Source organism: Saimiri boliviensis, chromosome 4, assembly GCF_048565385.1.
Source record: "Saimiri boliviensis isolate mSaiBol1 chromosome 4, mSaiBol1.pri, whole genome shotgun sequence".
Taxonomy (NCBI): Eukaryota; Metazoa; Chordata; class Mammalia; order Primates; family Cebidae; genus Saimiri; species Saimiri boliviensis.
This window is the reverse complement of record NC_133452.1, coordinates 69,764,747-69,780,157: the sequence shown is the minus strand read 5'-3', so window position 1 is coordinate 69,780,157 and position 15,411 is coordinate 69,764,747. Positions and strand designations below refer to the sequence as shown.

Here is a 15,411-nt window from a genome sequence, read left to right as displayed (position 1 = left end):
AAGTTTTCCTATAATCACACTGCTTACAAACATACATATTCCCAGATGAAACAAAATTACTTTCCAAGTTAAGTTTCGATTCAAAATGGAACTTTATAAAATGTAGCCTTCAGGCCGGGCGCGGTGGCTCACGCCTGTAATCCCAGCACTTTGGGAGGCCGAGGCGGGTGGATCATGAGGTCAAGAGATCAAGACTATCCTGGTCAACATGGTGAAACCCCGTCTCTACTAAAAATACAAAAAATTAGCTGGGCATGGTGGCGCGTGCCTGTAATCCCAGCTACTCAGGAGGCTGAGGCAGGAGAATTGCCTGAACCCAGGAGGTGGAGGTTGCAGTGAGCCAAGATCGTGCCATTGCACTCCAGCCTGGGCAACGAGAGTGAAACTCCGTCTCAAAAAAAACAAAAACAAAAAAAACGTAGCCTTCTGGGTCAGATCTAATAATAGTAATAGCTACCATTTATTGAACACTTATTAAATTCAAGTATTATTTAAGAACTCCACATATATCACCTCACTTAATCCTTCCAATGACTCTGCAAGATGGGTACTATTATTATGTCTATTTTACACATAAGGGAGGCTCAGAAAGATTAAGTAAATGTGGAGCTGGGATTTGAATGCAGGTGCCTCCATCTTCTCTGCTCCATTTCTACTGCCAGCATTATAACCCAAGCACCCATCATCTCTTGCCTGAATTAGCCTTCTAACTAGTAGCTGCTTCCTACCTCAACCCATTTAAATCTGTTCTCCATGATGCATCTAGAATGATTGTTCCAAAATGGAAATCTGATGGTTATTTTCCTGAATAAAATGCTTCCATATCTTCCCAATGACATTAGAAAAAAAGACCAAAATCCTTAGTACAGTTTACAAAGTTCTGAATTATTCAGTGCCCAGTTTCCTCCCTCTCCAAACTCATTTCCTTCTATTCTCCTTATCATTCCCACTCCAACCACATGGGTCCTTTTTCAGTTCTTTGGACTGGCTGCACAGGCTCTTTCCTCAGGAACTTCATATAGGATGTCCCTCTGCCTGGAACATTTTTCCCACCTCCTTCCTTTCCTCTTCCAAACACCTAATTAATTCCTTCTCATCCTTTAGATCTTAGTTTCGATGGAATGTTATCTAAGAATCTTCCCTGATCTGTGGTGCACTGGTGCTCACATCTGTAATCCTAGCATTTTGGGAGGCTGAGGCAGGTGGATCACCTGAGGTCAGGAGTTGAAGACCAGCCTGGCCAATATGGTGAAACCCGTGTCTACTAAAGATACAAAAATTAGCCAGGTGTGGTGGTGGGTACCTGTAATCTCAGCTACTTGGGAGGCTGAGGCATGAGAATCACTTGAACCAGGGAGGTAGAGGCTGCAGTGAGTTGAGATCATGCCACTGCACTCCAGCCAGGGTGACAGGACAAGAGTCTGTCTCAAAAAAAAAAAAAAATCTTCCCTTATCTTCAAAACTGGGTCATGTTCCTCTCATCCCCCTATTTTAATTCCTGTATCACTTTGTACTTCTTCATGGGGCTGTGTGATTATCTGATTATGTCTGTCTTCCAATAGACCACTAGACCACAAGCACTATGAAGGCAAGGCATGGACTGTCTTGCTTACCATTTTATTCTAGTGACTAGTAAAATTCCTAAAACATGGTGCTCAGGAAGCACTTATCAAATGAATAATCTGAAGGAAAAAGTCCAGAAAAGTATATAATTTGCCTAAAATTTTATTTAATTAAATGGGATCAAAGAGGGGTTAGATCCCATTTAATTAAACAAAATTTTACACTGAGTTCCATGTCATAGTGTATCGTATAAGAAAAATCCTTCAAAGGGCTGCTTGGGTAAAAGATAATAAGGATGTTAAGTTAGAAATGTGGTAATGCCACTGTTGGGAATGCTGGGAAGATGGCCGCCTAAGAACAGCTCAGGACTTCAGCTCCCAGTGAAAGTGCAGAGGGTGAGTGGACGCCGCATTTCCAGATGAACTCTTATTGCCCACAGACCAGGAGATACCCAGGCAGAGGGGTCGCCAGCGTCGCAGTCCCAGCCGGTGCGGCTGTTTTGGCCCCCCCACCCCCGGGGCTGATTCCGCCCGCGCGGCTGCTGTGACCACTCCCTGTTGCTGCGGTTCTCCGTACAAAAGCCAATGGTCTGGGAACCCTCTTAGCTGGCGAGCAGAGCCCTGAGACGGCAGAATAGCCCATTCATCTGAAATAGCGAGTCAGGCCAGGAGATTCCTAGGCAAAAAATCCGCCAGGAGCCGGCGCCGAGTTCGAGCCGACTCCGAGTTCGAGCCCACTCCGTGAGTCGCAGCACGGGAGATCCCGGCGCCTTTTCAACAAGCGACCGGAACGCGGGGTCGTTCAACTTAAAAGAAAAGACTCTGAGTCAGGGAGCCAGGTGATCAGGCTCGGTTGGTCCCACCCCTCCACCCCCAACAACAACCAAAACAAAAACAGTAATTGGAAACCCTCTGGGTTGAGCCCTTCAAACCAAGCACAGCTGAACCGGGACGGTCCGGCTCCGTGGGGGAGGGGTTTCCGCCATTACTGAGACTCTCCACCGCTACGAAGGCAGGCTGCCGTTGCCGAGGCAACCTGCCACAACAGAGAGAGTCCACCATAACAGAGGCGGGGCCACCATTGCCGAGACAGTTCTAACTACGCCCTTATAAAAAGGACTACAGGGAAGAGCTCAGGGCAGCTGGGCGGAGCCCACAGCAGCTCAGCAAAGCCCCTGCGGGCAGGCAGTGGCTAGGCCTGCTGCTAGCTGGGCGGGTCCGACCTGAAAGAAAAATCAAAAAAGGCAGTAGTGCAAGGGAAACTCATAAAGCTCCAACTCCCTGGGACAGAGACAGACAACAGGTGGATAAACCCACAAAAATGGGAAGAACCCAGCGCAAAAAGGATGAAAACTCCCGAAACCAGAACACCTCTCCTCCTAAAAGGGATCACAACTCCTCACCAGCAAGGGAACCAGACCAGATGGAGAAGGAGGGTGATGAAATGACAGAATCAGACTTAGGAAGGTGGGTTGTAAGAAACTACAATGAGCTAAAAGAACATGTTCTAACCCATCGCAAAGAAAATAGGAACCTTGAAAAAAGACTGGACGAACTGCTGACGAGAATGGACAGCATAGAGAGGAGAATAAGTGAATTGATGGAGCTGAAAAACACAACACGAGAACTTCGTGAAGCATGCACAAGCTTCAACAGCCGAATTGACCAAGCAGAAGAAAGGATATCAGAGGTCGAAGATCAACTCAATGAAATAAAAAGAGAAGGCAAGAACAGAGAAAAAAGCGCAAAAAGGAATGAACAAAATCTTCAAGAAATGTGGGACTATGTGAAAAGACCTAATCTACGTCTGATAGGTGTACCTGAATGTGATGAAGAGAATGAATCCAAGCTGGAAAATACTCTTCAGGATATTATCCAGGAAAACTTCCCTAACCTAGCAAGGCAGACCAATATTCAAATCCAGGAAATACAGAGAACACCACAAAGATATTCCTCAAGAAGAGCAACCCCAAGGCACATAATCGTCAGATTCACCAGGGTTGAAATGTAAGAGAAAATGCTAAGGGCAGCCAGAGAGAAAGGTCGGGTTACCCACAAAGGGAAGCCCATTAGACTCACAGCAGACCTCTCAGCAGAAGCCCTACAAACCAGAAGAGATTGGGGGCCAATATTCAACATCCTCAAAGAAAAGAACTTTCAACCCAGAATCTCCTATCCAGCCAAACTAAGCTTCATAAGTGAAGGAAAAATAAAATCCTTTGTGAACAAGCAAGCACTCAGAGATTTCATCACCACCAAACCTGCTCTACAAGAACTCCTGAAAGAGGCTCTACACATGTAAAGGAACAACCAGTACCAGCCACTCCAAAAACACACCAAATGGTAAAAAAGCATCAACACAATCAAGAATCTGCATCAACTAACCAACAAAACAGCCAGGTAGCATCAAAATGACAGCATCAAATTCACACATAACAATACTATCCCTAAATGTCAATGGACTAAATGCCCCAATCAAAAGACACAGACTGGCAAATTGGATAAAAAGCCAAAACCCATCAGTGTGCTGTATCCAGGAAACCCATCTTACATGCAAGGATACAAAAAGGCTCAAAATAAAGGGATGGAGGAAGATCTACCAAGCAAATGGAGAGCAAAAAAAGGCAGGAGTTGCAATTCTCATCTCTGATAAAATAGACTTTAAAGCAACAAAGATCAAAAGAGACAAAGAAGGACATTACATAATGGTAAAAGGATCAATGCAACAAGAAGAGCTAACGATCCTAAATATATACGCACCCAATACAGGAGCACCCAGATACATAAGGCAAGTTCTTAATGACTTACAAAGAGACTTAGACTCCCACACAATAATAGTGGGAGACTTTAACACCCCATTGTCAATATTAGACAGATCAACCAGACAGAAAATCAACAAGGATATCCAGGACCTGAACACAGACCTGGAACAAGCAAACCTAATAGACATTTACAGAACTCTCCACCCCAAATCCACAGAATATACATTCTTCTCAGCACCACATCACACCTACTCTAAAACTGACCACATAATTGGCAATAAATCACTCCTCAGCAAATGCAAAAGAACAGAAATCATAACAAACAGTCTCTCAGACCACAGTGCAATCGAGTTAGAACTCAGAATGCAGAAACTAACTCAGAACCGCACAGCTTCATGGAAACTGAACAACTTGCTCTTGAATGTTGACTGGATAAACAATGAAATGAAGGCAGAAATAAAGATGTTCTTCGAAACCAATGAGAACGAAGACACAACATACCAGAATCTCTGGGACACATTTAAAGCAGTCTCTAGAGGAAAATATATAGCAATGAGTGCCCACATGAGAAGAAAGGAGAGATCTAAAATTGACACCCTATCATCAAAATTGAAAGAGCTAGAGGAGCAAGATCAAAAAAACTCAAAACCTAGCAGAAGACAGGAAATAACTAAGATCAGAGCAGAACTGAAGGAAATAGAGATACAAAATCTCTTCAAAAAATCAATAAATCCAGGAGCTGGTTTTTTGAAAAGATCAACAAAATAGACAGACCACTAGCCAGATTAATAAAAAAGAAGAGAGAATAACCAAATTGATGCAATAAAAAACGATAAAGGTGATATCACCACAGATTCCACAGAAATCCAAACCATCATCAGAGATTATTACAAACAACTCTATGCACATAAACTAGTAAACCTGGAAGAAATGGATAAATTCCTGGACACCTGCAACCTCCCAAGCCTAAACCTGGAAGAAGCCGAAACCCTGAATAGACCAATAACATGGTCTGAAGTCGAGGCAGCAATAAAGAGCCTACCACCCAAAAAAAGCCCAGGTCCAGAGGGGTTCACAGCTGAATTCTACCAGACATACAAGGAGGAGCTGATACCATTCCTTCTGAAACTATTCCAGACAATCCAAAAAGAGGGAATCCTTCCCAAATCATTTTACGAGACAAACATCATACTGATACCAAAACCCGGCAGAGACTCAACAGGAAAAGAAAATTTCAGGCCAATATCCATGATGAACATAGATGCAAAAATCTTCAATAAAATACTGGCAAACCGATTGCAACAGCATATCAAAAAGCTCATCCACCATGATCAAGTAGGATTCATCCCGGGGATACAAGGCTGGTTCAACATACGCAAGTCCATAAACGTAATCCACCACATAAACAGAACCAAAGACAAAAACCACATGATTATCTCGATTGATGCAGAGAAAGCTTTTGACAAAATTCAACAACCCTTTATGCTAAAAACCCTCAATAAACTAGGTATTGACGGAACGTATCTCAAAACAATAAAAGCTATTTATGACAAACCAACAGCCAATATCATACTGAATGGGCAAAAACTGGAAGCATTCCCTTTGAAATCTGGCACTAGACAAGGATGCCCTCTCTCACCACTCCTATTCAATATAGTACTGGAAGTTCTAGCCAGAGCAATCAGGCAAGAAAAAGAAATAAAGGGTATCCAAATTGTAAAGGAGGAAATCAAATTGTCTCTATCTGCAGATGACATGATTGTATATCTGGAAGACCCCATCATCTCAGCCCAAAATCTCCTGAAACTGATAAACAACTTCAGCAAAGTCTCAGGATACAAAATCAACGTGCAAAAATCACAAGCATTCCTATACACCAGTAACATACTTCAAGAGAGCCAAATCAAGAACGAACTGCCATTCACAATTGCTACAAAGAGAATAAAGTACCTAGGAATACAACTAACAAGGAATGTAAAGGACCTCTTCAAGGAGAACTACAAGCCATTGCTCAACGAAATAAGAGAGGATACAAACAGATGGAGAAACATTCCATGTTCATGGTTAGGAAGAATCAACGTCGTGAAAATGGCCATACTGCCCAAAGTAATTTACAGATTCAACACTATTCCCATCAAGCTACCAATGACCTTCTTCACAGAACTGGAAAAAAACACCTTAAACTTCATATGGAACCAAAAGAGAGCCCGCATAGCCAAGTCAATTCTAAGCAAAAAGAACAAAGCAGGAGGCATCACACTACCGGACTTCAAACTATACTACAAGGCTACAGTAATCAAAACAGCATGGTACTGGTACCAAAACAGAGATATAGACCAATGGAACAGAACAGAGGCCTCAGAGGACATACAACATACCCACAACCATCTGATCTTCGACAAACCTGACAAAAACAAGCAATGGGGAAAGGATTCCCTGTTTAATAAATGGTGTTGGGAAAACTGGCTAGCCATGTGCAGAAAGCAGAAACAGGACCCCTTCCTGACACCTTACACCAAAATTAACTCCAGATGGATTAAAGACTTAAACATCAGACCTAATACCATAAAAACCTTACAAGAAAATCTAGGCAAAACCATTCAGGACATAGGTGTAGGCAAGGACTTCATGACCAAAACGCCAAAAGCAATGGCAACAAAAGCCAAAATAGACAAATGGGACCTAATCAAACTCCACAGCTTCTGCACGGCAAAAGAAACAGTCAGTAGAGTGAATCGGCAACCAACAGAATGGGAAAAAATTTTTGCAGTCTACCCATCTGACAAGGGGCTGATATCCAGAATTTACAAAGAACTAAAGCAGATCTACAAGAAAAAAACAAACAAGCCCATTCAAAAATGGGCAAAGGATATGAACAGATACTTTACAAAAGAAGACATACAGGAGGCCAACAAACATATGAAAAAATGCTCATCATCACTGGTCATCAGAGAAATGCAAATCAAAACCACATTGAGATACCATCTCACACCAGTTAGAATGGCGATCATTAAAAAATCGGGAAACAACAGATGCTGGAGAGGATGTGGAGAAATAGGAACACTTTTACACTGTTGGTGGGAATGTAAATTAATTCAACCATTGTGGAAGACAGTGTGGCTATTCCTCAAGGACCTAAAAATAGAAATCCCATTTGACCCAGCAATCCCATTACTGGGTATATATCCAAAGGATTATAAATCATTCTACTACAAGGACACATGCACACGAATGTTCATTGCAGCACTGTTTACAATAGCAAAGACCTGGAACCAACCCAAATGCCCAACGATGATAGACTGGATAGGGAAAATGTGGTACATATACACCATGGAATATTATGCAGCCATCAAAAACGATGAGTTCACGTCCTTTGTAGGGACATGGAGGAACCTGGAAACCATTATTCTCAGCAAACTGACACAAGAGCAGAAAATCAAACACCGTATATTCTCGCTCATAGGCGGGTGTTGAACAATGAGAACACATGGACACAGGGAGGGGAGCACTACACACTGGGATCCGTTGGGGGGAAATGGGGGAGGGGCGGGGGGGTGGGGAGGTGGGAAGAGATAGCATGGGGAGAAATGACAGATACAGGTGAGGGGACGGAAGGAAGCAAAGCACACTGCCATGTGTGTACCTATGCAACAATCTTGCATGTTCATCACATGTACCCCAAAACCTAAAATGCAATAAAAAAAAAAAAAAAGAAATGTGGTAATGCCATTTAAATTTTTATTATGTTTTTCTTAACTATATATGGAGAGCATATTCTATATTCATTACTTTTTATTCTTTTAAGATTCAAATGTCATTCTTTTTTAATACTATCTTAGGAATATTAGCTCCCTTTTCCATGCTTAATGTAAAGTCTCAGTAATCAAGGACTAATTTACAATAGATAACAGTAGGTGGTTGCTCATTTGACTAAGAATGATTTCATATACACCCAATCTCAAAGGGGCTCATTTACAAGAAGGAGAAACAAGCACTTGTAAACAGAGTTCAAGGCCAGGTATGGTGGTTCACACCTATAATCCCAGAACTTTGGGAGGCCAAGGAGGGCAGATCACCTCAGGTCAGGAGTTCAAGACCAGCCTGGCCAACATGGTGAAACTCCATCTCTATAAAAAATTAGCCAGGCGTGGTGGCAGGCTCCTCTAATCCCAGCTACTCGGGAGGCTGAGGCAGGAGAATCGCCTGAACCCAGGAGGCAGAAGTTGCAGTGAGCTGAGATCGCACCATTGCACTCCAGCATGGGCAACAAGAGTGAAACTCCATCTCAAAAAAGAAAAAAAAAAAAAACAGTTTAAGTATTAATGCTATGTAATATTTTGACAAGGGTAGAAGTTGTTTTATAAAATACAAATACAGAAATATATTACTTTGATTCAATTTACTACCTTAACATATTTATGCTGCACCCAAATCACTTATGATTTCTAAAAATTTTTAAATATTGCATTATGTATTATAAGTAATATTTATGATTTTAAGCACTGCACTGTTTGTATCTTGTCATAAGGACATTATGAGGAAATAAAATTTCTTCTCTAAGTAATGGTCCTATATTGAAAATAAAAGCTATCTCTGAATTTTAATGAAAGTTATGTATTATCTATATACTGTATTATTTTATCACCATTTCTGTGGGATTGAAACTTCCCAAATCTAAAAATTGTTGGAAAATAAATTAGTGAAGATTACTTAAATAAACACAGCTACTTTAATCAAACCGCATGAACTAACTGGATTTATTAAACATAATACTAAAAAACTATTTGCCACAGTAATAATAAACTCACCTGAAATTCTTTATTCTGTTCAAATAGGAAAAGGTCATCCTGTAGGATTTGAACCACATGGTTCTGTATTCATTGAAAACCCCTGGTTTAATTTGCAGAGTCCAGCTAAGCTGGTTCTTCGCGTAAACTGAAGAAAAAAAAAAAAAAAAGAAGTATCTAGAGAAAAGCATTGCATAGTAAGAATCCCTGATACACATGTAATTGAAGATTTTATTTTATTTTAGACTGTCTCACTCTGCCACCCAGGTTGGAGTGTAATGGCACAGTCATGGCTCACTGTAGCCCTCACCTCCTGACTCAAGCAATCCTCCTGCCTCATCTTCCCAAGTAAGGGGGACTACAGGCTCATGCCACCATGCCCAGCTAATTTCTGTTGTTACTGTTGTTGAGATGGGGTCTCCCTATGTTGCTCAGTCTGGTCTCAAACTCCTGGGCTTGAGAGATTCTCCCGCCTCAGCCTCCCAAAATGCTGGGGTTCACTGCATCTGGACAAAATTTTATTTTATATGGTAATGCTATGTTACATTACAATTGATAAACAAAGCGTTTTTGTTTTTTACTTAAGATTTTACTTAAAATCAAGGTCTGACATTCTGGTATCTAACTCTAAGCCAGACATTTCTAAAATTATAATTAGCAAAAAAAAGTAATGCATATGTTTATAAAGTTTTTCATGCCATTAGTTCTTATATCTACATTATGTACATAAAATGACAGGAATGACATTCGAATATAAAGTATTATGTTTTAACTAGGATAATATTAATTCTGAAATTATTTGTCAACACTAGTTCAAATTCGGTCAATTCTATATATTAGTTACATGAAATGAATTTTTACATATATGTTCAATACCCTTTACAGAGGAAAATAAGATGTGTGTACATGTATCCTAAAATAAACATTCACCCAGTCTGTATGCTCAACTTACACAGGGGGCCTGCTTTATAAGCCAGCTACTGTGCTGCAGAACACTCAGTTGTTCAATAAACATTCAGACAAAGTAGACTTTGGAGCAAAGAAAAGTACTCAAAACAAACAGGGACATTACATCACAATAAAAGGGATAATACACCAAGAAAAAAAAGCAATACTAAATGTGTATGTACCAGCCAGGCAAGTTAGCTCACGCCTGTAATACCAGCACTTTGGGAGGCCAAGGTGGGAGGATCACCTGAGGTTAGGAGTTCAGGACCAGCCTGGTCACCATAGTGAAACCCCGCCTCTACTAAAAATACAAAAATTAGCCAGGCATGGTGGCATGTGCCTGTAATCCCAGCTACCCAGGAGGCTGAGGCAGGGGAATCACTGAAACCCAGGAGAAGGAGGCTGCAGTGAGCCAAGATCGAGCCACTGCACTCCAGCCTGGGCAACAGAGCAAGACTCTGTCTCAAAAAAAAAAAAAAGTGTATGCAGCAAACAACAGAATTTCTTTTTTTTTTTTTTTTTTTGAGACAGAGTTTCGCTCTTGTTACCCAGGCTGGAGTGCAATGGCGTTATCTCGGCTCACCGCAACCTCCGCCTCCTGGGTTCAGGCAATTCTCCTGCCTCAGCCTCCTGAGTAGCTGGGATTACAGGCACGTGCCACTGTGCCCAGCTAATTTTTTGTATTTTTAGTAGAGACGGGGTTTCACCAGGATGACCAGGATGGTCTCGATCTCTCGACCTCGTGATCCACCCGCCTCGGCCTCCCAAAGTGCTGGGATTACAGGCGTGAGCCACCGCGCCCAGCCTACAACAGAATTTCAAAACACATAAAGTAAAAACTCATAGAAATGAAATGGGAAATAAATCCACAATTGTAGTTAGAGATTTCAATACCTCTCTCTCAATAACTGATGGAACCACTGGATAGAAAACCAGCAGGGATAAAGAAGAACTGAACAAGACCATTATTCAATAAAATCTATTTAAAATGTATAAAACACTTCTCCCAAACAAAAAAATATACATTCTTTCAAGCATGAATGGAAAATTCATAAAGATAGACCATATCCTGGTACACAAAACAAATCTTCACGACTTCAAGTGAAATCACACAAACTATGTTTTTGACTGCAACAGGATCAAATAAAAAATAGAAAACTAACATTAAAAAGCAAAACACTTGGAAATTAAGCAACATATTTCTAAAAAATCCATAAGCCAAAGACAAAGTCTCAGGGATATTTTAAAAATTGAAGTAAGTGAAAATAAATGTACTATATATAAAAATCGGTGGATATAGCTAAAGGAGCACTGAGAGGGTAATTTATATCACTAAAATAATCATATTGAAAGGGAAGAAAGGGCTAGGCATGGTGTCTCATGCCTATAATCCCAGCACCTTGGGAGGCTGAGGCAGGCAGATCATAAGAGGTCAGGAATTCAAGACCAGCCTGGCCAACATAGTAAAACACTGTCTCTACTAAAAGCACAAAAATTAGCCAAGGGTGGTGGTACATGCCTGTAGTCCCAGCTACCAGGAGGCTGAGGCAGAAGAATCGATTGAACCTGGGAGGTGGAGGTTGCAGTGAGCCAAAATTGTGCCACTGCACTCCAGCCTGGGTGATGGAGCAAGACTGTCTCAAAAAAAAAGAAAAAAGAAAGAAAAGGAAGAAAGGACTAGAATCAACAATCTAAGTTTCCACTTCAAGAACTAGAAAAAGGAGAGCAAAATAAACATATAACAAGCAGAAATCAGAAAATGGTAACAACAGAAATCAGCTGGGTGAGGTGGTGCACATCTGTAATCCCAGCGCTTTGGGAAGCCGAGGCAAGTGGATCACTTCAGGTCAAGAGTTCAAGACCAGGCTGGCTAACATGACAAAAATCTGTCTCTGCTAAGAATATAAAAATTAGCCGGGATTGGTGGCACATGCCTATCCTAGCTACTCAGGAGGCTGAGGCACAAGAATCGCTTGAACCTGGGAGGCAGAGGTTGCAGTGAGCCAAGATGGTGCCACTGCACTCCAGCGTGGGTGACAGAATGAGACTCTGGCTCAAGAAAGAAGAAAGAGAAAGAAAGAAGGAAGGAAGGAAAGGAAGGAAGGGAGGAAGGGAGGAAGGAAAGAAAGAAGGAAAGAAAGAAAGAAAAGAAAGAAAGAAAGAAAGAAAGAAAGAAAATCAATGACGTTGAAAACAAAACCAGAGAAAATATATCAAACCTAAAGTTAATTCATTGCTAAAATCAATAAAACTGATAAACCTATATATCAAGGCTGACAAAGAAAAGATGTAAATCATCAATATCAAGAATTAAAGAAGGAATATTACTACAGACCCAATAGACATTAAAAGGTTGACAAGGGAATACTACAAATAACTACACACAGAAATTCTACAATTTAGACAAAATAGACTAATTCTATAAAAACCACAAACTACCAAAATTCATGTAAGATAAAATAGCCTGAATAATTGATAACTATAAAGAAACTGAATTCATATTTAGAAGCCTGAAACAAACCAAATTTCCAGTCTCGATGCCTTTGCTGGTGAATTCTACTAAATACTTTAAGAGGTAACAACCAATTCTACTTAATCTCTTAAATAAAAGAAGGGTAAGGAATCCTTCCCAACCCATTTTATGAAGCTAACATTATTCTGATACAAAAATCAAAGAGTACAGCAAAAACTACAGACCAATTCCTCTTGGGAACAGACACAAAAACCTCTAGCAAATATTAGCACAACAAAATTCAGCAACATATAAAAGAACAATACAGAACAACCAAGTGGGATTTATTCCAGGTATGAAACACAAGTTCAACATTAAAAACTCAACTAATATAATTGACCATATTAACAATAAAAAAGAGCAACACACCAGGTGGGGTGGCTCACACCTGTAATTCCAGCACTATGGGAGGCTGAGATGTGGGGACTGTTTGAGCCCAGGAGTTTGAGACAAGTCTAGGCAACACGGTAAGACCCTATCTCTATAGAAAAATTTTAAAAAGTTAGCCAGGGATAGTGGTATGCACCTGTGGTCCTCACTACTGAGAAGGCTGAGATGGGATGATTGTTTCAGCCTGGGAGATAGAGGCTGCAGTAAGCCATGATTGCACCACTGCACTTCAGCCTGGGATACAGAGCAACAGTCTGTCTCAACAAACAAACAAATCAAAACTAAAAACAAAACAAAAACCAAACATAAGAATGTTGACTGATACAAACAAAGCATTTAATAAAATCCATATCCATTATGACTAAAAACTTTTGGCAAACTAAGAATGAAAGAGAAATTATTTTATGCAACAGTTATTAAAGCGCACATGGTACTTAATGGTGAAAGACTGAGCACTTTCCCCCTAAAATTGGAAACACAGTAAGCACATCCATTCTTACTACTCTTATTCAACATGGTGCTAAAAGTCTTATTCAGTGCAATTAGGCAAGAAAAGAAAATAAAAGGTATAGAGAACTTATTAAGGAAGAAATTAAACTGCCCCTATTGTCTATGTAGAATATCCCAAGAAATCTTTAAAAAGCTCCTGGAACTAATAAGTGAATTTAGAAAGGTCAAAAGATTACAAAGGCAACACAAAAAAGTCAGTCATGTTTCTTTTTGTTTTTTTTTCTAGGTCTGACTAATATACATTATGCAAAATGCCAAGACATCTCTGCAATAAACATTTTCTTTTCTTTTTTTGTTTTATTATACTTTAATTTCTGGGTGCAGTCATGTTTCTATATACTAACAATGAACAAGTGGAAAGCAAAATTCAAAATGTAAAATGCTTTATCATTTTAAATCATTCCAAAAAATATTTTCAATGTTGCATAAATCAAACAAAAACATGTACAAATCTATATGCTTAAAAGTCTAAAACACTGATGAAAGAAATCAAAGGCCTAATAAAGGTGAGACATACTGGAAGATTCAACATAGTAAAAACATCACTTCTCCCCAAATTGATCTATACATTTAATACACTTCCTATCAAAATCTCCACGGCTTTTTTTTTTTTTTTTTTTTTTTTTGGTAGAAACAGATATGCTGATTTTGAAATTTATAAGGAAAGGCCAAAGAGTCCGGGTACAGTGGTTCATGCCTGTAATCCTAGAACTTTGGGAGGTTGAGGCAGGTGATCACTTGAGGTCAGGAGTTCGAGATTAGCCTGGCCAACATGGTGAAACCCCATCTCTACTAAAAATAAAAAAATTAGCCAGTTGTGATGGTGGGCACTTGTAATATGAGCTACTCAGGAGGCTGAGGCAGGTGAATCGCTTGAACCCAGGAGGCAGAGGTTGCAGTGAGCCAAGATCGCACCATTGCACTTCAGCCTGGGTGACAAGAGCAAAACTCCATCTCAAAAAGTAAATAAATAAATAAATAAAGCACTTACGTACACCCATACGCACATACATCCTTACTCTCTCCCACAATGAGTTCATGTACAGGTGGCAAAAACCAAATACGGTCTGTAGTAGAGTCAATTATCATACTAAAGCTGATTTCCTGGTTTCAACAATGTACTACGGATGGTATCAACAATGAACTAGGTGAATAGTATATGAAAATTCTCTCTGTGTGTGTTTGGGTTTTTTGTTTTTTGGGGGGAACAGGGTCTTAACTCTGTCGCTCAAGCTGGACTGCAGAGGCATGAACTCAGCTCACTGCAATCTCCACTTCTGGTTTCAAGTGATTCTCCCACCCTGGCCTCCCAAACAGGTGGGACTACAGGTGCATATGCCACCATGCCTGGCTAACTTTTCATATTTCCAGTAGAGACGGGCTTTCACCATGTTGGCCAGCCTGGTCTCAAACTTCTGACCGTGAGTGATCCACCTGCCTTGGGCCTCCCAAAGTCCTCAAATTACAGGCATGAGCCACTGCACCCAGCCTCTCTGTGCTAGTTTTACCACTTCTTGTGTCTTAAATTATTTCAAAATAAAATTTTTTTTAAAATCAAAAAGTACAAAAATGTATAGTACAAAGTATGTCTCCTACCCCTGACTGTAGCTATCCAGTTTCTCTCCCTACAGACAACCAATCTTACTAGATTTGTATGTAAGATTCCAGAGGCATTTTATACATATGCAATCAATCATTTTAAAGTATCATTTTCTCTAGTTTTATATAAAATATAGCAAAATACACCCATTCTTCTGCATGTTTTTCTTGACCACCCAACATATCTTGGAGATTATTTCATATTTTTAAAAAGGCTGTGTTGTAATCCATTGTATGGCTATATTATTTATTTAAGCAGTTCCCTAATAACGAGCATTTGGGTAATTACCAAAACTATGAGATTAGGGCCAGGTGTGGTGGCTCACACCTGTAATCCCAGC

The 15,411-nt window shown here is 40.3% G+C and overlaps 1 protein-coding gene across 2 annotated transcripts in view; it reads right to left on the bottom strand.

Moving 5' to 3' along the window:
* Positions 1–15,411, bottom strand: part of COQ3 (coenzyme Q3, methyltransferase) — a 35,774-nt gene that overhangs the window by 15,766 nt on the left and 4,597 nt on the right. For both annotated transcript variants that reach the window (XM_074397681.1, XM_039465760.2), the window contains exon 2: positions 9,133–9,259. In XM_074397681.1, the coding sequence (XP_074253782.1) occupies positions 9,133–9,259 (127 nt within the window). The remainder of the gene's footprint in view (positions 1–9,132; positions 9,260–15,411) is intronic.